This window comes from Scyliorhinus canicula, chromosome 2 (assembly GCF_902713615.1).
Source record: "Scyliorhinus canicula chromosome 2, sScyCan1.1, whole genome shotgun sequence".
Classification (NCBI taxonomy): domain Eukaryota; kingdom Metazoa; phylum Chordata; class Chondrichthyes; order Carcharhiniformes; family Scyliorhinidae; genus Scyliorhinus; species Scyliorhinus canicula.
The window spans coordinates 183,138,122-183,159,895 of NC_052147.1; the positions used below are offsets into that span (position 1 = coordinate 183,138,122).

Here is a 21,774-nt window from a genome sequence, read left to right on the forward strand (position 1 = left end):
GATGAAGTTGATACTGCAAGTGGAAAACCATGGTGCGAAGAGGAAAGCAGACATTGTGACATTGTAATGCCCACCATTATGAAAACACAAGATGAACATATTGGAATAGTTTAACAATCAGACATTCTGTGCAGCAAGGAAGAGGGTGAGAATGGCTGCCTGCCCCAAGGTTGAAGAATCTCAGTTAAACTGGTTCAAGGCAGCCAGAGCAGAAAAAGTTCCCATCCCTGGTCCAATGCAGGAAAGGAGAGTCGTCCTGGCAAATAAGCTGAGCCAAATGGAGTTCATCAGCAGCAATGGATGGTTGGACCAATTCAAGACAAGTCATCGTCTTACTCACGGTAAACAGTGAGGGTGCAGTGGTTCCTCCAGCAATGACAAATATTTGGTTCCAAAATGGTCTTGCCCATGTCTTGAACAAGTATGCACCAAGGGACTTTTTTTAAAAAAATGCAGATAAAACCAGCCTGTTTTACCAACTTTTGCCAAAGTGCTCTTTGATGTTTAACAGTGAAACATGTAATGGTGGAAAGCAGAGCAAGGAAGATGTCACTGCTACGCTCTGCACCAACTTGGATGGCACCGAAAAGCTGCCGCTTCTTGTGACAGGAAAGTACAAGAAGCAATGTTGCTTAATGAATGCCGAGACACTACCCTAACAGCACAAGGCTAACAAAAGCACCTGGAAGACCTCCAGCATTTTTGAGGCGTAGATCTAGAAAGTGGACAAAATATATCAGCAAAAGGGAAGACTTTTCATCATACAGACAACTGGGTACATCCCAACATTATTAGTCTCGAAGGTTAAGCTAATATACTTACCTCCCCCACCACAGCCAAGCTCCAGCCAATGGAACAGGGGTGATTAGAAACCTGAAAACCCACTACAGACAGCAGTTATTGAGATCATCAACAAGAAGCAGGTGTATAATCCAACTGTTGTCGAGGCCATGTTGATAATGAAGGTGTGGATGATGGCGTCGTAAACCATGATTGCCAAAAACAGAATAGCAGGCTTGACTGATGCAGTGGGAGCAAGTCATTTGACTAGAACCTTTCATTGAGAAACAAGAACTATGTCATGTGCATGCTGCTCTGTAGATTTCACCAACTTTTAAGTAGGAACACAATCCTCCAAATCCTTCTACTCATTTAACAGTAGCCAGCAAAAATTTATCAGCAACTAACCTGGAAGCAGCTGATGTGGTGGCAGGCGGGGAGAGGTGCTTCCTGGTATTCAGCAATGTAGGTTACGGGAGATTGTTAGTTGAAGTTTAACAGTCAAAATGGAAGAGCTAAAGTCAAATCAGTATTACATGCCGATTACCGTTATAGTCTGCCTACTCTGCATACTTCTGGGGCATGTTCCTAGTACCCAGACTAAGAATATATCCCCCAGTAGTGTCCACAGAAGTGTGCACACATGGGCTGGGATTCTCTGAGACTCCGCGCCGCAATCGGACTCGGCCCGGGGGCGCAGAATGGGTCGGGTGCTTTTTGGCGCCGCCTTTTTGGCGCCGTTTTTTTTGGCGCTCAGTTGTTATGGCGCTCATTTTTTTGGCCCACCACGGTTTGGCGCCAAAGCATGTAAATAAATGGATTAAATTAAACTAGGATAAAAATACGAAACTTTTATTCTGTGAGAAAATTTAGGTTTGTCTTTCTTACTTAAAATACTTTCAGCCATTTCTGCAAACTTTACTGATTCTCATAAATTTTTATGAGAATCAGTAAAGTAAAATTAGACTTAACTACTTTTAAATTTTTAGAGTAAAATTCTAAGAGTATGTTGCGCTACAGAACTAGGTGGAATTTTGGTGGAACTAGGTACAGAACTACATTTAAAATGTTGGTTTTAAAAGTGGTTATTAAGTAGGTAATTAAGATCCGGCGCCAAATCGTTGAATGCCAAAACAATCGGCGCCAAACCAATTCAGCGCCAAAAAAACGGCGCCAAAAGATCGGCGCCAAAATGGCGGGGCCGAATGGTACCATTCCCCGCAGAATGGGCGTCAGACCCGCGTTCAGGTCTGACGACGCTCCAGTGATTCTCCGGGGAGAATCGTCGCAAATCGCACGCGCACGCATGCGGTCGACGCTGTGCCGGTCGGGGGCGATTGAAAGAGGCAACTGCGGCGATTCCCCGCCTACAGCTGGCTGAGTTCCCGCCAGCGTGGTTCACTCATGGTTCCACCGGCGGGAGCTCGGTATGGTGGCTGCAGACTCAGTCCGCGGCCACCTGGTGGGGTGGCGGAGGGATCCGTCACCGGAGTGGGGGGCCTCCAGGATGGCCGCGCTCGAGATCGGGGGCCACCGATCGGCAGGCGCGCGCGATCACGTGTGGGGGGGCCAATATTGTCGGGGCCGGCCCATGGTGTGGGTCTGCCATGTTGCGCAGGGCAGCCGCGCGCATGCGCAGACCCACGGCCGGAAGTGCAGGGACCCTTATCGGCAGGCGGAGCTGCAAGGAGCACTCCGGGGCCCTGCTAGCCCCCTGCAAAATGGAGAATCACTCTGGACTTTCTCCAGGAAAGTCCAGAGTGATTTGCGTCCGTTTTATCGTGGGCGTGGGGACATAGCCCCATTATCAGAGAATTCCGCCCATGGTGTGAACTTTATCTTGCACTGCAAATGGCACCAGTATCACTGAAAGTAGAGGCACTACACAACCAAATTATGCAGTCACCACGGAGTGTACAGTAAATTTTTAATCCATGTTCAGAGAGGAAAATAAGAAAAAAAGAGGAATACGAAAGCAAGAAAAGGGGTGGCATGGAGACGCAGTGGTTAGCACTGCTGCCTCATGGCTTTGAGGACCCAGGTTCGATCCCGGCCCCTGATCATTTATTGTCCATGTGGAGTTTGCACATTCTCCTAGTGTCTGCGTGGGTCTCACCCCCCATAACCCAAATATGCGCAGAGTAGGTGGAATGGCCACGCTAAATTGGCCCTTAAAAAAATAATTGGGTACTCTAAATTTATTTTTAAAAAGGCGAGATAAATGAGGGGGAAAAATGAGAACTAGTATCCTCAATTGTAAAAGTAATTTTTTAGTGTCAGAGGACATTGGACAAGCCCTAACCTTGCCTGATGTGCTTAGTGAATTTGTGGTGGTTAAATGCCACAACTTCATGTCTGTCATCTGTTAGAATGGTGAATCTCTCAACAAGGTGATTGTACAGCAGAGCTTGTGGAAGGGAAGGACAAACCGGACAGCAAATTTCTAATTTCCATGTTTAGCTATGCACATGCAGATTCCAGAATATGTTATTCAGTTCAATCCAAGATAATAGTGAATGCTGATAGCCTCACCATTATGTTTACTGCAAAATGCAAGTGAATAGTTTCTCTATTATAACATGGGAGATCACAAGATTAAATATTGGACTTGCAAGGTATTTTTCTTTGATTTTTACAGCAACGTGGCGCTGATTTAAGCTCCAAATACATTACAAGATTTTTTATTAAAGAAAAAAAAAGTTCTTTCTGTCATAGAAAAGCTGTTTTCTTAATTCAGAGGTACTGTTCCTTAATGTATCCAATTTTTTTTTTTCAATTAAGGGGCAATTTAGCTACTCCGCACATCTTTTTCGACAGTGGGGGTGAGACCCATGCAGACACAGAAAGAATGTGCAAACTCCACACGGATAGTGACCTGGGGCCAGGATTAAAACATTGAATATAATGGGCGGAATTCTCCGCCAGTGTGATTCTCCATTTTTCCGGCGCCCGAGGGTTTCCTGACGGCGTGGGGCTGCCCCACAATGGAAAACCCCATTCACCGGCCAGCGTAACGGAGAATCCCACTGGCATGTCAGGGTAGAAATGTGGCGTGTCAGGGCGAAGAATCCAACCCAGTATATTCAAGAGACGGCTAGATATAGCACTTGGGGAGAATGGGATCAAAGGTTATGGGGAGAAAGCATATTGAGTTGGATGATCAGCCATCATCTTGATAAATAGCGGAGCAGGCTCGAAGGGACAAAAGGCCTCTTCCTTTTCCTATCTTCTATGTATCGATGTATCTCTGTATCCTCAGCACCATGAGGCAGTAGTGATAAGCACTGCAGCATTGTGCTGCCTGACTTGTTGCAAAGTTTAAGACTCAGCAGTAAATTGGCAGCAAATGAGTAAATGAGTGTTTCTTACGTAGACCAAATGCGGTACGCTTCTTGAATTTACATTGGGATCTTGCTTCCATATAAATAACCCGTTTTCAAAATGACAGAGGGATAAATATCAAAATTTGCTTATGATATCAAATTAATGGCATGACATACTGGAAGCAGAAGGCTTTAGGAAGGCAAGTTAGAGGAATGGACAGATGTGTGGTAAGTATGGAACTATGAAATAGTATATTATGGGGAAATGGACAAAAAATGGAAATATAATGTAAATGGTAAAAATTTCAATGATGCATTAAGAATATATCTGGCAGTGCAGATTAACAAATCTTTAATTGAAAAATACCACAAAAGAATAAATGGAAATCTTGTGTTTATACACGGGACTATGGAACATAAAAACAAGGAAATATTGATAAACTTGTACAAAAAATACTGCTTAAACCCTATCTGAAGCATTGTGTGCACCTTTTTAGAGAAATTATACAGGAGGTGCACAAAATGTAACATAAATTTAGCAGGGTACAAGGATGAACATAATTAAAACAAGAGATTTGAAAAAATAAAACTTCATTCATTAGAGCAGAGGATCATTGGGGTGGGATACAGAGGATTTTAAAAAAAATTCTCGGGCTGTGGATGTTGCTGGCAAGGCCAGCATTTGTTGCCCACCTGTAATTTCCCTTGAACTCAGTGGCTTGCTAGGCCATTTCAGAGGGCAGTTAAGAGTCAACTACAATGCTGAGAGTCTGGAGTCACATGTAGGCCAGACTAGGTAGGGCAGCAGATTTCCTTACCTAAAGAACATTAGTGATCCAGATGGGGCTTTACACCAATCAAAGATAGTTTCATGGTCATTATTACTGAGACTAGCTTTCAATTCCAGATTTTATTAACTGAATTTAAATTCCTCCGGCTGCCAGGCTAAATTTGAACCCACGTTTCCAGGACATTAGCCTGGGCCTGTGGATTACTACCTGTAGTTCAGTGACATTGGGCGCAATCTAAGTGTGGTAGCAAGCGGGAATTGTCGGGTGCTTCTCGACAGCCGACCTGGTGAGACTGCCACCAGTATCTAACACCAATTAGGGCCAGTAATGATGCCCAAACAGGCTTCATGTCAGAAATAACTGACCGGCCAGCTGATTCACCTGGACCACGCCCGACAGCTCCCCACTACTGAGGGGGAGCAGCACTTAAACAGATCCCGCAGAGCAAACACCAGACAGCACACAGCCATGTCACTGCGCAGACGAGCTCAGGGTGTTGCCTGCTCTCTCTGATGCCTCCAGTATTCAAGCAGAGTGTCGAGGCCTCATGGTCTGACTGGGATGTCAGGCAGTGACACGCGCCTGTGACATGGCATGTTTATCCATTGGAATCCACTTGGCAGCTGTGAAGTGCTCGCGTTACTAACATTGCCAATTCCCTATCTGCAATAACCTACAGCTGTGCAGCCAGAGGCCCAGGTCAGTGGGTGCTAATGTGGCTTGCACCATATTACCATGGATGGGGCTCTGTCTTGGGGGTATTCGATGGGACAACAGGCAGCTGAAGTTTACCCTTTAAGGGTATACATGATCCAGAGGGTGCCATGTCGGACTGGTGGGCGCTGAGTCCCCGCCTCCAGCCTAGGGACAACCCTTGCCAATGTAGGCCGACGGAGTGTGCCAGTTAGATCAGAAACCGATTGGCGCCTGGCGCGGTTCCGGATTTCTACCTCTCCTATGATCTAACCAGTTCGCACAAATCCGCGACCAGTGCGATGCAGCTGTTAGGTCGCACCCATTAACTTTATGCCTCCCCAAAATTATTTTTAAAAATGGTTTGAGTAAATAAATGGTGAAAAGTTATTCCAATATTCAGAATCAGAAGCATAAGTTTAGAATTAGTGGGGCGGCACACGGTGGCACAGTGGTTAGCTCTGCTGCCTCACAGCTTTGAGGACCCGCGTACAATTCTGGTCCCGGATCACAGTCTGTTTTGAGTTTGCACATTCTCCCCGTGTCTGCGTGGGTTTCACCCCCACAACCCAAAGATGTGCAGGCTAGGTGGATTGTCCATGCTAAATTGCCCCTTAATTGGAAAAAAAATAATTGAGTATTCTTAAATTTATTTTAAAAAGTATAAAAGAGTTTAGGGTTAGTAGGAAAAAGGTAAAAATAAGCGAGATTAGGAGAAAAGTTTTGAAACAAAGTTATTCAATTAGGGAGTGCATCAGGACACATGGCTATTGGAGTAAACTAATGATGGTATTCAACAGGAAATTTCAGAAAAATATCGAGTATGAGGAAAGAATGATGAAATGAGATACATATATGTGGAGCAAACATTGTCACAGATCTCCTATGCTGAAATTTCTATAATTCTATCAAAAGCATTAATATTTTATGTATTTATTTGTTTCAGGCTTTCTCAGTTCTTTTCTCTCTTTCCAGGCCACTAGCACTGAACCCATTTCTCAGTGGCATGCATGTAATTTGTTGCCCTTCAGCACCATATGCTATTATCTGCACCTGAAGTAGTCAAAGAAAGGGAACAATGTGTTCTTTTGATTCAACATATTTTATGAATTAATTGTGCGATAAATACCTTGCATAAATAGAGTCCAGTAGATGAGGCATGGTAGAACGATTTCAAATGAATGATACACCGTTTAATTTTGTGAATAGGAATGCACCCAATAATACAGCTTGAAATGAGAGTCCTCACTTCACCGGAGAGCAACAGCTGAGGACAGAGGGCCTCAGATGGCCGAAGAGCATGAAGGGAGTGGGAGGGAGTAATCCCACGCTTGTTTACTTAAAAAGTACAGTAGTAAATTTCTCGCCTTTTTTTATGCCTCCAATTCTAGAGCATGATTGTATGTAATAGTTTTATCCTTGCAGTGTATAAATTCTGTTGCAGATTTGGAAATACAATGGGGGCTTGGTTTGTTAGCTCCATGCCTTTATTGGGAGGCCTGGCCTACCAGTGACATAGATTGGAAATCTAGGAATATAGGCCTGCAATCTTCTGGCCATTTGAGTCTGTACATTTTTCAAATATATTCTTTCATGGAATGTGGGTCACGGATTTGGGCAGCAATTTGTTGCCTGTCTACAACTGCCTTTGAAAAGTTCATGCTGAGCCACCTTCATGAACTGCTGCAGTCCTTGTGGTGTAGGTACACTCATGGTGTTGTTACAAAGGGAGTTCCAGGATTTTGATTCAGTAACAGTGAAGGAATGACAAAATAGTTCCAAGTCAGGATGATGTATGGCTTGGAGAGAACGTGCAGGTGGTGCTTATCGCACGCATCTATGGCCCTTGTCCTTCTGGGTGGAAGAGGACTTGGGTTTGGAAGGTGCTGTTGAAGGCGAGTTGGTGCTGTGCATCTTGTATATGGTACACACTTCTGCCACTGTGCATCAGTGGTGGAGAGAGTGAATATTCAAGATAATGGATGGGGTGCCAGTCAAGTGGGCTGCTTTGTCCTGGATAGTGGTGTCAATCTTCTCGATTGTTGTTGGAGCTGCACTCATGTAGGCAAGTGAAGAGTATTCCATCACACTCCTGACTTGTGCTTTATAGATGGTGAACAGGCTTTTGGGAGTCAGGAGATGGGTTACTCACCACAGTGAGCAAAGCATGCACAAAACTTCAATATCCATTGAGTAGGGACTGCATAGTCATAAAACTACACCCCATGTATTTAACAGGTTCGGTACTAATTGGCCTTCCAAAAAAAATTAAAACAAAAAAGGCAATTGGTACATGGAGCCTTATTGATGGAAACTAGTACATTTGGAAGTGGGGGTCAATTATCAAAATACTAAAGTTCTGAAGTTTTAAACAATTCCTAAATTTGTTTTCTGCAGTTTCAGTATTGTTTTTAAAGTAAGATCAAACTACTCAAGAAAATATCATGCTATTTTTTGAATCAAATTATCAAATAAACAGTTAACATAAGATTAATCGTCACAGTGCAAAGTTGTTGATAGGGAAAACTAATTGCATTAAATTGCTGAGCATAGATTTTTGTCTCCCTCTACCCGAGCATAATCAGTGCAACCTTCTACTGACCTCAGGTTCTTGCTCATGATGTTGGATAGGTACCATGCTGACCATCACAGCAGTTCCCAGAACTGTTAACAGGGCCATTTTGTGATCCGACACCTTGGCCTTTTGCCATACAACTGCCTGAAATATGATGGCACAGAATCAAATTCTTAGTACTAAATTTAGGTTTGTTTAGGTCAAGTTATTTGGAGGTTTATATAATTACAAGGCTTCACAAAGGTTTTCAGTACTAAACATACATACTAGAGTCACCATACATTTTGTCATTTATATGTAACCTATTATATGCACACAAACATATCTACATATACCTATGCAAAGCTTATCTCAGCACTGTGTAATGACAACAGTTAACAGGAAATTATGCCTGTGGTACAAGGCAGCACTTCAGCAACAGCAACATCCCTTAGCTCATTGACCTACATTGGCTCCCAGTCCAGCAATGCCTCAATTTTAAAATTCTTCCGATTGTATTCAAATCCCAAGATCTCTATGCTCCTCTAATTCTGGCCTCTTGTGCATTGATTTTAATCCTTCATCATTAACGACCATACTTTCAGCTGCCTAGATACTAATCTCTGGAATTCCTTTTTTAAACCTCTCCACCTCTCTGTCTTCCTTTAAGACGCTCCTCAAACCTACCTCCGTGACAAAGTTTTTGGTCATTTGTCCCAACCCAATATTTCCTGGCATTGTTTTGTGTCAGATTTTCAGCAGATCTAATCTACCAAAACATCTTGCGACATTCATATTGTTTTTTTAAATTTAGAATATCCAATTCATTTTTATTCAATTAAGGGGCAATTTAGTGTGGCCAAGCCACCTACCCTGCACATCTTTGGGTTGTGGGGGTGAAACCCACGCAAACACGGGAAGAATGTGCAAACTCCACATGGACAGTGACCCAGAGTCAGGATCGAACCTGGGACCTCAGCGCCGTGAGGCAGCAGGGCTAACCTACTACACCACCGTGCTGCCCTGGCATTCATATTGTGATAGTGGATCAAGGAGATTCAGAACATTAAGGTATTCATGATCTTTTACCCCACACCTCTTGGACTAGTCAGATTCATAATAATTGGGACCCAATCATAAACTTCAATTATAATGTAGGTATTTGAAAAATATTGCCTCTTCATTCTGTATGGACTTAAAGTGGTTGCTTTACATATATAGTTTCATAATGCTGTATCATTATCTGCCTGATATGTTCGCAGAACCATCTGGACAGCTAGAAACAAAATAGCACAATAATAGCTGATACTAATAAATTTTACATAAAGTCGGCTTTTTGAATTAATTGAGTCAATTAACTCAAAAAGCCAACTATATGTAAAATTTGTTAATAAGTAACAATGAGTTTCTTGGTTTGAAAGTGAAAACAACTCTGATTTTAGAACCATGCACTACTTCTGACTAGTGATGAAAAACAATCTTGTGACAACGTAATATCTGTACAAAATGGGATAACGTCATTCACACTGGTATTTATAAGCCGTCTAGGACCATGTGACATCCACTCAATGAAGGCGCCTCTCTTGAGGAAAGCATAACCAGAAAGCATAAATAGTTTTGATTTGTGCTCAAGGTTAAAATATATTCTTACACATTTCTTACAGGATACCAGAATTAGGTTACTGGTTCAATGTGAAACTAAAACTGCAATGCAAACGAGGAATTCTTTGAATCTTTACAACGCATGTAAGTGATGACCTCTTCACTCATCCTCCCAAAATATTATGCAAGATAATATGCTACAAGAATTGAATTGTTCATATTGTAGCTATTTTTGTGCAGGGAGCAAAGAGAAAATGACAGCCAGTGATTTAAAAAAAGCTCGGAATTCAACAAAACGTCAAAAGGTTGCTCAAAAAATATGCACACTACCATTGTAATTCATCAGATTTATCTTATCCTGAAATGCATCATGTAAAATAGACAGACATCCTCATGTGCAAAATAATAGAAACCATTTCTAATGTGACAAAAATAAGCTATTCTATTCACCTTTATTGGTGACTTATCTTGGCCTGCATAATTTACTTTTAGTGTCGCATTTAGAAAGATTATTTTGCATATCTGTGAGCACGCATGAGCAACAAACGGAATCATCCTGTTAAAAAGTTCATCAGTGAAATATATTGGATTTAGTTTGACAACGTTCTAAATAGTAAGATGCAACTTTGAAACCTGATCAAAACATGTGATACAAAATCTACAGAGAGCTGCTGAACGACAAGTTTAGAATGAAGTAAGGATTTCTAATTAAAAGTTTATCATGTGGAAATTCTCTCCAGAACCATTTCAAGAGTGATTACACAAAAAAGATCAGTGTTTTTAAAATTATGACATTTTAAAAAAAACTGAATCCTCCCCCCAACCTGAAGGCTAAAGCACATTGCCAATTTTCAAACATCAGCAATTTACCCTTCAGCATTTAGCACTGGTTGACATTTGTGCAATGTCATCGTGACAGAATGATTTATTTCCCCGTGAGAGCAATTTATTTTCAATTCCAGTAACTGGCCAGAATGCACCTCCTCTTCACATTGCTTGTTGGTTATCTTCATTAATGCATGAAAAGTAACGCTAAAATATTCAGATTTATTCGATGATAAATTTTCATGTTATAAACTGAATTTTGTTTCAAGAAACAAGGAACAAGTTTTGATGACGGCTTCAGGAATGGCTGAGCAATTATCCTTCCAATCAGTAGCCTGTTGATTCTGGAATATTATGTCTTGGAATATGCACACAATTTAAGGAAAAGATCAAAAAATGTGAAGAAAGCAGAAGTGAAGACAAAAGTCTACTTGTTGAAACTTTGCTGTTCAAATGTTTTGGTCTTCATTTTGCTTTCTCAGTACCCCTAATAGAACAGTATTGCTTGTTAGTGATCTACCCATATCCAAAATACAGAACAGCGCATTCTACAGGAATGCTTGAGTAGATACCAAATTTGTTTTGGCTTCTGGAAAGTACTGCTCTGGCATTCAAGTAAATTAATCAAACAATCTAACTAGAAACGTTGTGCAATACTGCAGGAAAAACAAATGGACAAGCCGTACCCAACAATCAATTGGAAGTGCGAATTTTAAAAAATCTACGTGCAAGTAAAGTTTGTGTATCTGCTTTACTACATGGTATCAAGTTCACAGCACAGGAACAGGCTGTTTGACCAAACTAGCCGATGTTCGTATATGCTGCAGACGGCCTTTCCTACTTGATCCAACCCTGCCAGCACATCCTTTTATTTGTTTCTCCCTCATGTGTTCCCCCTTTGATACTTCTGTGCTACTCACCTCAACCTTCCTTGTGGTAGTCAGTTCCACACTCTCATCTCGCTTTGGGCAAAGGACTTGCGCAGCCTCTTGGGCTAAGGACATTTGCTGGTGAGTAGACTGAATAAAAGGCATGGGAGTATAATACTTGCTGCACATCACAAAGAGGGTGTTCTGCTTTTAACTGAAAATTTGGCACATCTTTATACAATGGCACTTAAAAACGATTATAATTCTGTTTTTCAGGGCTATCAATGTTAAAAGCTGGAAGTGGGGTTGTCAATCGAATACAAATTACTTGCATTGGCAGTTTTGCACATTTAAAAATAAACTATGCAATAAGTTATCCTTCCTCTGGTCTGAAGTAATTAGAACTAAATTAGTCTTTAAGAATCCCAGTAACTTGATTATGGATGAAAGATTAACTGGAAAGTATTTGTTCTTAAAATTTCCAAGAAATTTCTTGGAAAATCTGTTTTCCAATTCAAGATAATGATCATGCCAAAGTACTGCTGCCACCTACAGTCTCCTCATGAAATTTCATTTGAAAATATGAAACATTTTGCTTTGGTAATTTACGTGAGGTTATGCACGTTGGTAAGAAGAAAAGAGGCATACACTACTTTCTAAATGGGGAAAGGCTTCGGAAATCTGAAGCACAAAGGGACCTGGGTGTCCCAGTTCAGGATCCTCTTACTGTTAACGTGCACATTCAGTCGGCAGTTAGGAAAGCAAATGCAATGTTAGCATTCATGTCAACAGGGCTAGAACATAAGATCATGGATGTACTTTTGAGGTTGTTTAAGGCTCTGGTCAGACACTATTTGGAATATTGTGAGAAGTTATGGGCCCCATATCTAAGGAAGGATGTGCTGGCCTTGGAGAAGGTCCAGAGGAGGTTCACAAGAATGAACCCCGGAATGAAGGACTTGTCATACGAGTTGTGATTGAGGATTCTGGGTCTGTACTCAATGGAGTTTAGAAGCATGGGGGGGGGATCTCATCAAAACTTAGAGAATACATTACAGGCACAGTGGTTAGCACTGCTGCCTCACGGCGCCGAGGACCCAGGTTTGATCCTGGCCCCGGGTTACTGCCCGGGTCTCACCCCCACAACCAAGATGTGCAGGCTAGGTGGATATGGCCATGATAAACTGCCTCTTAATTGGAATTTTGTATTTTTTTTTAAAACAAGCAACTTACAGAATACTGAGAGGCCTAGGTAGAGTGAATGGGGCGAGGATGTTTCCACTAATAGAAGAAACTGGAACCAGAGGGCACAGCCTCAGACTGAAGGGACGATCCCATAAACCTGAGAAGAGGAGGAATTTCTTCAGCCAGAGGGTGGTGAATCTGTGGAACTCATTGCCGCAGAAAGCTGTGGAGGCCAAATCACTGAGTGTCTTTAAGACAGAGATAGGTAGGCCCTTGCCCAAAGATGTGCAGGGTAGGTGGATTGTCCAGGCTAAATTGCCCCTTAATTTGAAAAAATGAATTGGGTACTCCAAATTTAAAAAAAGATAGGTTCTTGATTAATAAGGGGATCAGGGGTTATGGGGCAAAGGCAGGAGAATGGGGATAAGAAACATATCAGCCATGATTGAATGGTGGAGCAGACTCGATAGGCCAAATGGCCCAATTGTGCTCCTATGTCTTATGGTCTATAGATGATGTTGAAAGAATGGCTATTACGTACTAACTCATTCTTTTTTACGACTTGCAGAACCTTTTATCTCGCTCAGCCGGATCTTTCCTCCTATAGATCCACAAAATCCCTATGGCACCAACCCTCTGAAAGAGCACTCTACCTAGGCCCATTCCCTGCTCTATCCCCGTAACCCTGCGCATTGAGCATGACCAATCCATCTAACGTGCACATCTTTAGTGTAGCTTACAGTAGCAGTGTGAAGGGGAGATCCTCTCTTGTTGGAGCTAGTCACTGCCTGGCACAAATGTTGATTGTGGGGCTGGTTAGCACAGGGCTAAATCGCTGGCTTTTAAAGCAGACCAAGGCAGGCCGGTTCAATTCCCGTACCAGCCTCCCCGAACAGGCGCCGGAATGTGGCGACTAGGGGCCTTTCACAGTAACTTCATTTGAAGCCTACTTGTGACAATAAGCGATTTTCATTTCATTTCATTTTTTTCAATTGCCACCTAACATAGAACATGCAGTGCAGGAGGCTATTCGGCCCATCGAGCCTGCACCGGCCCACTTAAGCATTTACTTCCAACCTATCCCATAACCCAGTAACCCCTCCTAACCTTTTGGGCACTAAGGGTAATTTAGCATGGCCAATCCACCTAACCTGCACGTCTTTGGACTGTGGGAGGAAACCAGAGCACCCAGAGGAAACCCACGCAAACACGGGGAGAACGTGCAGACTCCGCACAGACCTATCAGCTACGAATGTAGTCCAGGTCTTTTTGAATGTAGACAGGGATTGCTTTAATATATGAGGAGCTGAAAGTGGCTTTGAATGCTGTGCAATCATCAGCAAACATCACCACCTCTGATCTTATGATGGACAGTCACTAATGAAGTAGCTGAAGATGGTTGGGCCTAGGGCACTCTCCTGAAAACCTCCTGCAGAAATGCTGTGGAGCTGAGGGGCGGAATTCTCCGCTCCCGCGCGGCATCAGGAAGGCCGTTGTGAACTCGGCCGTATTTCGCGACGGCCTCGGAGGCCGCTCCTCGCACCCTATTCACCCCCCCCCTCCCCCCCAGGGGGCTAGGAGCAGCGCTCCGTAAATCTCGGCCGCCGGGCCTTGATGCTTGCGTCAAGGTGACGCGCCGAGAATGACGCGACGGCGGCGCCTAAGTGACGTCAGCCGCGCATGCGCAGGTTGGCCGGCTCCAACCCGCGCATGCGCGGTTGCCGTCTTCCCCTCCGCTGCCCCGCAAGACGTGGCGGCTTGATCTTGCGGGGCGGCGGAGGGGAAAGAGTGCGTCTCTTGGAGACGCCGGCCCGACGATCGGTGGGCACCGATCGCGGGCCAGTCCCCTCCCGAGAACGGCCGTGGTGCTCACTCCCCTCTCCCCCACAAGCCACAAACGAACCTTTGGCGCCATGTTCACGATGGCAGCGACCAGGTGTGGTTACCGCCGGCGTGAACAAGTCGGGAACGGCAGGCCGCTTAGCCCATCCGGGCCGGAGAATCGCCGGTCGCCGTGATAAACGGCAAGCAGCGATTCTCCGAGCAGGAGGTGGGAGAATCACGGGGGGTGCCAGGGCGGCGTGTTGTGAGTGGCCCGGCCCTCCCACGATTCTCCCACCCGGCGTGTGGAGCGGAGCATCGCGCCTGAGATTTCTGGCATCCAACAACCGCTACCATCTTTTCTTGTGCTCGGTATGACAAGTGGAGAGTTTCCCCTCCGATCCCCATTGGCTTCAGTTTTGCTTGGGCTCCTTTCATTTGAAAGCAGATGATTCAATTGGTGTTAATTGCTGTAGCAGGAAGCCAAACTAGCTGATGACTCATCAGAAGGTCTATACAAGCATCAGGTTTTCAAACCGCATGGTCAGGAAACTACACTCGAGTGAGACGGACATGGAGTGGATCGCAAATTAAGTTCACGAGGGAATTGGATGCATGGAGGAAAAGAGGTGCTTTAAGTCAGGCTGATTGGCCCTCAGTGTGTTAGGTATGAGGCAGATTTATCAGTATTACTAAGGTTTATCAATAGTTAGTTAAGGCCAAGTAAAATTGTAAGTAAACCAAAGTAAAATAAAGTTAATGTCAGTGGACGGGTTGCATCTAAACTGGAGAGGCATAAATATTCTGGACGGGGGAGTGCTAGTGTCACACGGGAGGATTTAAACTAGTTTGGCGGGGGGGGGGGGGGGGGGGGGGAGAATCAACGCAAAGGTGAATTAACTGAAGGGGAACTAGAGAGTACGGCCAGTAAGATACAGAGGGAGAGCAGGCAGGGTGTGGTTGCTGATCAAAGAGGGTCTGGTGGACTGAAGTGCATTTGTTTCAATGCGAGAAGTGTAACAGGTAAGGCAGATAAACTTAGAGCTTGGATTCGTACTTGGAACTATGATGTGGTTGCCATTACAGAGAGTTGGTTAAGAAAAGGGCACGATGGCAGCTTAACGTTCCAGGATTCGGATGTTTAAGGTGGGAGATAGGGGGATGTAAAAGGGGTGGGGGAGTTGCACTACTGGTGAAGGAGAATATCATAGCTATACTGCGGAAGGGCTCATATAATGAGACAATATGGGTAGAGCTCAGGAATAGGAAGGGTATAGTCACAATGTCAGAAGTTTACTAAAGGCCTCCCAACAGCCAGCGGGAGATAGAGGAACAGATATGTAAGCAGATTTTGGCAAGGTTATAAAGTAACAGGGTTGTTGTGGTGAGTGATTTTAACTTCCCCAATATTGACTGGGACTCATTTAGTGCTTGGGGCGTGGATGGGGCAGAGTTTGTAAGGAGCATCCAGGAGGACTTCCTGAAACAGTATCTAAATAGCCCAACTAGCGAAAGAGCCTCACTGGACCTGGTATTGGGGAATGAGCCCAGCCAGTTTGATGACGTTTCAGTAGAGGAGCAGTTCGGGAACAGTGACCATAATTCAGTAAGCTTTAAGGTATTGATGGATAAAGAGAAGTGTAGTCCTCAGGTGAAGGTGCTAAATTGGGGGAATGCTAATTACAATAATATTAGGCAGGAACTGAAGAATGTAGGTTGGGGGCAGATGTTTGAGGGCAAATAAACATCTGGCACGTTCCTGGAAGGATAAGTATGGCAAGTTTTGGAAATTTTAGATAACGAGAGATATTGTGAGCCTAGTCAGAAAGAAAAAGGAAGCATTTGTCAAGACTAGGAGGCTGGAAACACAGGAAGCAAGTGTGGAATACAAGGAAAGTAGAAAGAAACTTAAGCAAGGAGTCAGGAGGGCTAAAAGGGTCACGAAAAATCATGGGCCAGCAGGATTAAAGAAAATCCCACGGTTCTTTATACATATAAAGTGCAAGAGGGTAGCCAGGGAGACTAATGCCCTACTCAAGGATAGGGGAGGGAATCTATAAGTGGAGCCAGAGGAAATGGGTGAGGTATTAAATGAGTACTTTGTGTCAGTATTCACCAAAGAGAAGGACTTGGTGGATGATGAGTCTGGGGAAGGGTGTGTAGATAGTTTGGGTCATGTTGAGATCAAAAGGAGGAGATATTTGGGGTCTTGAAACAGACTAAGGTAAACAAGTCCACAGGGCCTGATGGGATATACCCCAGAATACCGAGAAAGGCAAGGGAGGAAATTGCTGGGGCCTTGGGAGAAATCTGTGTATCCTCACTGACTACAGGGGAGGTCCCAGAGGATTGGAGAATAGCCAATGTTGTTCCTTTGTTTAAGAAGAGTAGCAAGGATAATCCAGGTAATTACAGGCCGGTGAGCCTTACATCAATGGTAGGGAAATTATTGGAGAGGATTCTTCAAGACAGGATTTACTCCCACTGGAAATAAGTGGACGTATTAGCGAGAGGCAACATGTTTTTGTGAAGGGGAGGTTGTGTCTCACGAACTTGATCGAGTTTTTCGAGGAAGTGACAAAGATGATTGATGAGGGTAGGGCAGTGGATGTCTACATGGACTTCAGTAAGGCCTTTGACAAGGTCCCTCATGGCAGACTGGTACAGAAGGTGAAGGCGCACAGAATCAGAGGTGACCTAGCAAGATGGATACAGAACTAGCTTGGTCATAGAGCACAGAGGGTAGCAGTGGAAGGGTGCGTTTCTGAATGGAGGGCTGTGACTAGTGCCATTCCTCGGGGATCAGAGCTGGGACCTTTGCCGCCTGTAATATATATAAATGATTTGGAGGAAAATGTAACTGGTTTGATTAGTAAGTTCGTGGATTACACAAAGGTTTGTGGAATTGCGGATAGCGATGAGGATGCAGCAGCATATAGCTCGGTTGGAGACTTGGGTGGAGAGATGGCAGATGGAGTTTAATGCGGACAAATATGAGGTAATGCGTTTTGAAAGATGGGAAATATACAGTAAATGGTAGAACCCTTAAGAATATTGATAGGCAGAGGGATCTGGGTGGACAGGTAGACAGGTCACTGAAAGTGACAACGCAGGTGGAGAAGGTAGTCAATATGGCATATGCATGCTTGCCTTCATTGGCCGGGGCATTGAGTTTAAAAATTGTTACATCGCGTTGCAGCTTTATAGAACATGAATTAGGCCACACTTGGAATATAGTGTTCAATTCTGGTCACCACATTACCAGAAGGATGTGGAGCCTTTAGAGAGGTACAGAAAAGATTTACCATGATGCTGCTTGGTATGGAGGGCAATAGCTATGAGGAGAGGTTGGAGAAAGTTGGTTTGTTCTCACTGGAACAACGGAGGTTGAGGAGTGACCTGATAAAAGTTTACAAGGTTAGGAGGAGCGAGGACAGAGTGGATCATAAGAAGCTTTTTCCCAGTGTGGAAGAGTCAATTACTGGGGGCATAGGTTTAAGGTGCACGGGCAAAGGTTTAAAGGAGATGTATGAGGCACGTTTTTTGAGACAGAGGGTGGTGGGAGCCTAGAACTCACAGCCTGAGGCGGCAGTAGAACCAGATACAATAGTGACTTTTAAGGGGCATCTTGACAAATACATGAATAGGATGAGAAGAGGGAGAGTATGGTCCCCAGAAAGGTAGGGGGTTTTAATTCGGTCTGGTGTGGTTACTGAGTTACAAGGATAGGGTGATGGCGTGGGCTTAAATAGGGTGCTCTTTCCGAGGGCCGGTGCAGACTCGATGAGCTGAATGGCCTCCTTCTGCACTATAAATTCTTTGATTCTATGATATGCAGATTAAAGTCACCCATAACCACAGATGTTCCTTTATCACAAGCATCTCTGATTTCCTGTCTAATGCTATTCCCAACATTACCACTGCAGTTTGGTGGTCTTTATACCATCCCTATGAATGTTTTTTGCCCCTTGATGTTTCTTAACTCGAACCAGACATATTTCACATCATCTGTACTAATATCTTTCCTCAATATTGTATCAATATCTTCTTTAATCAACAATCCAACTCCACCACCGTTTCCTTTCAGTGTGTCTTTCCTAAAAATTGAATAGCCCTCAATGATTAGTTCCCACCATTGGTTACCTAGGAGCCATGTCTCCGAAATTCCAATTATGTCATATCCCTTTACATCTATCTACGCAACTAATTCATCCATTTTGTTTTGAATGCTCCGCGCGTTCAGGTACAAAATTTTAAGGCTATTCCTTTTAATGTACCCTGTCCCTTCTCTACTTTTTTTGTTAAAACAGTGTTATTATCTAATATACCCCTTGATTGCTCTGCCTATCACTTTTATTATTCTCCCTTGTCTTTTTCTCTTGTTCTTGATTCCCCCTGCTCAGAATCCTTACATAGGTTCCCACCCCCCTACCACATTAGTATAAACCCTCCCCACCCGCTCGAGCAAGTAACTCCCCGAGGACATCTACCTGCTCCTGCCCAGGTGTAACCTGTCCAGTTTGGACAGATCTCACCTCTGGGAGAACCGCTCCCAATGCATCAGGAATCTGTAATCCTCCCCCCACACCATCTCTTCAGACACGTATTCATCTGGTACATCCTACTATTTCTACTCTGACTAGCACATTGCACTGCTAGTTATCCTGAGATCACTACCTTTGAGGTCCGACTTCTCAGCTTTCTTCCTAACTCCCTCTATTCTCCTTTCAGGACCTCATTCCTTTTTTTACCTCTGTAGGTGGTACCGATGTGCACCAAAACCACTGGCTGTTTACTCTCCCCCTCCAAAATGTCCAGTAACCGCTCCGAGACATCCTTCACCCTAGCACCAGGGAGGCAACATACCATCCTGGAGTCTCGTTTGCGGCCACAGAAATGCAGATCTATTCCCGTTACAATTGAATCCCCTATAACTATTACATTTCCACACTTTTTACTCCTCCCCTCTGTAGCAGAACCAACCATGGTGCATTGAATTTGGCTGTTGCTGCTTTCCCCTGAGAGGTCATTCCCCTCAACGATATCCAAAACGGTATATCTGTTTTGCAGGGGAATGGCCATAGGACATTCCTGCACTGCCTGCCTCGTTCTCTTGCTCTGCCTGGTGTCACCCATTCCGTACATGCTTGTGGAGTCTGAGCCTGCAGTGTGACCACCTCTCTATATGTGCTAGCCATGATACTCTCTGCTTCGTGGATGCCCCACGGTTTCCAGAGATGCCGCTCCAGCTCCGAAACGCAGGCTTCCAGGAGCTGTAGTTGGAAACACTTCCTGCACACATGCTGGTTCCGGGCACTGGAAATGCTCCCAGCCTCCCACATGGAGCAAGTGGAACAAACCAAGGCTTTGAGTTCTCCTGCCATAACTTGTCCTGGTAAACTAAAGCTCCCAAAGATGCTTGATATTAGATTAAATCCAATTCTCTATGGCCCTCCTTTGCTTGTCCTCGTTACTGCCAATTGGAGCCCTTACAGATTATAAACCACAAAACTTATTTTCAAACTATAATTGCTGAAAGTTGTAAAAGCTTACCGACCTTGCCCACTATTTACCAATTAGCTCTCTAACTTGTAGCTTCAGCTGGAGCGGGACAGGAGCACTCTCTGAAACGTAACTCTCTGTGTAAACGTTACAAAGCAAGGAGAAAAAACGTCCAGTCTCAGCACTGGATTTCCAGGTCCTTTTCTTAAGGCAGAACCTTTAAGCGTATTCATAGGCAGAAGGATCTGTGAGTAGAGGTCACTAAAAGTGGCAACGCAGGTGAAGAAGATAGGCAAGAAGGCATACGGCATACTCGCCTTCATCGGTTGGGGCATTGAGTATAAAAATTGGCAAGTCATGCTGCAGCTGTGTAGAACCTTCGTTGGGCCACACTTGGAATATAGTGGTCAAGTCTGGTAGCCACATGACCAGAAGGATGTAGAGGATTTAGGGAGGGTCCAGAAGAAGTTTACTAGGATGTTGCCTGGTATGGAGGGCATTAGCTACGAGGAAAGGTTGGATAAACTCGGTTTGCTCTCACTGGAGCGACAGAGGTTGAGGGGCGACCTGATAGAAGTTTGCAAGATTATAAGGGGCATGGACAGAGTGGATAGACGGCAGCTTTTTCCATGGAAGAGTCAATTAATAGGGGACATAGGTTCAAGGTGCAAGAGGCAAAGTTTAGAGGAGATATGTGAGGGAAATTTTTTACACAGAGGGTGGTGGGTGCCTGGAGCTCACTATGGTGGAAGCAGGTACGATAGAGACGTATAAGGGGCATCTTGACAAAAACAAGAATACGATGGGAATAAAGGGATACATATCCCAGACGTTTTTAGGTTAGATGGGCAGCATGGTTGGTGTCGGCTTGGAGGGTCGGAGGGCCTGTTCCTGTGCTGTACTTTTCTTTATTCTTTGCTTCCTATCATAGGTTCACTCATGCTGCTCTCCTGCTCAAGCCTCGAGAGAGAATTTAAGGTAAAGTTTTAGTTGAAGAATTTTGCTTTTCAAATGGGCAGCATTCAGTGGGCAGCACGGTAGCATTGTGGATAGCACATTCGCTTCACAGCTCCAGAGTCCCAGGTTCGATTCCGGCTTGGGTCACTGTCTGTGCGGAGTCTGCACATCCTCCCCGTGTGTGCGTGGGTTTCCTCCGGGTGCTCCGGTTTCCTCCCACGGTCCAAAGATGTGCAGGTTAGGTGGATTGGCCATGATAAATTGCCCTTAGTGTCCAAAATTGCCCTTAGTGTTGGATGGGGTTACTGGGTTAAGGGGAATGGGTGGAGGTGTAGACCTTGGGTAGGGTGCTCTTTCCAAGAGCCGGTGCAGACTCGATGGGCTGAATGGCCTCCTTCTGCACTGTAAATTCTATGTAAAATCTATGTAAAAATACCTCCCTAGCTTCCATCATAGTCAAGCAGGAATTTTAACTGCTGTGTTCTCATCCAGCCGACAGCTTTATTTGAAAAGTTATTGTGACTAGATTTTGGGTTTGAATCCAGTCACAAGTCCATCTCTCATTCTGTCGTAAGTGATCCCATGGCGCTGTTCACACCAACATTGGGATTATTACCCTGAGCACTGGTTAATATTTATCCGAGAATTGCACCTCGGAAAGGACATTTTAATTATTCTCAGCATTTGCTGGGAGCTGAATTGCATGTGGACTTCTAGTTCAGGCCCAGAGATTGTCATTAGTGAGAGAATAATGGTATCAACAGAAGGATGACATCTTGTTCCTTCTAAACTTAGGTTTTCTTTATGAAGAGGGGATGAAGGAATTAATTTTAACAGGCAGTGAAAATTTGAAAACCTGTTCAACCAGGAAT

At 44.2% G+C, this 21,774-nt stretch overlaps 1 protein-coding gene across 6 annotated transcripts in view; it reads right to left on the reverse strand.

Annotated features, from left to right (window-relative positions):
* pms1 (PMS1 homolog 1, mismatch repair system component) overlaps window positions 1–21,774 on the reverse strand; it is a 174,339-nt gene that overhangs the window by 113,500 nt on the left and 39,065 nt on the right. For 5 of the 6 annotated variants that reach the window (XR_005459750.1, XR_005459749.1, XR_005459748.1 and 2 more), the window contains exon 6: window positions 8,190–8,306. The exons of the other annotated variant lie outside the window; for it this stretch is intronic. Coding sequence is in view for 1 of the 5 variants with exons in the window: in XM_038789156.1 (XP_038645084.1) it covers window positions 8,190–8,306 (117 nt within the window). In the remaining 4 variants the exon portion in view is untranslated. The remainder of the gene's footprint in view (window positions 1–8,189; window positions 8,307–21,774) is intronic. 6 annotated transcript variants of the gene reach the window in all.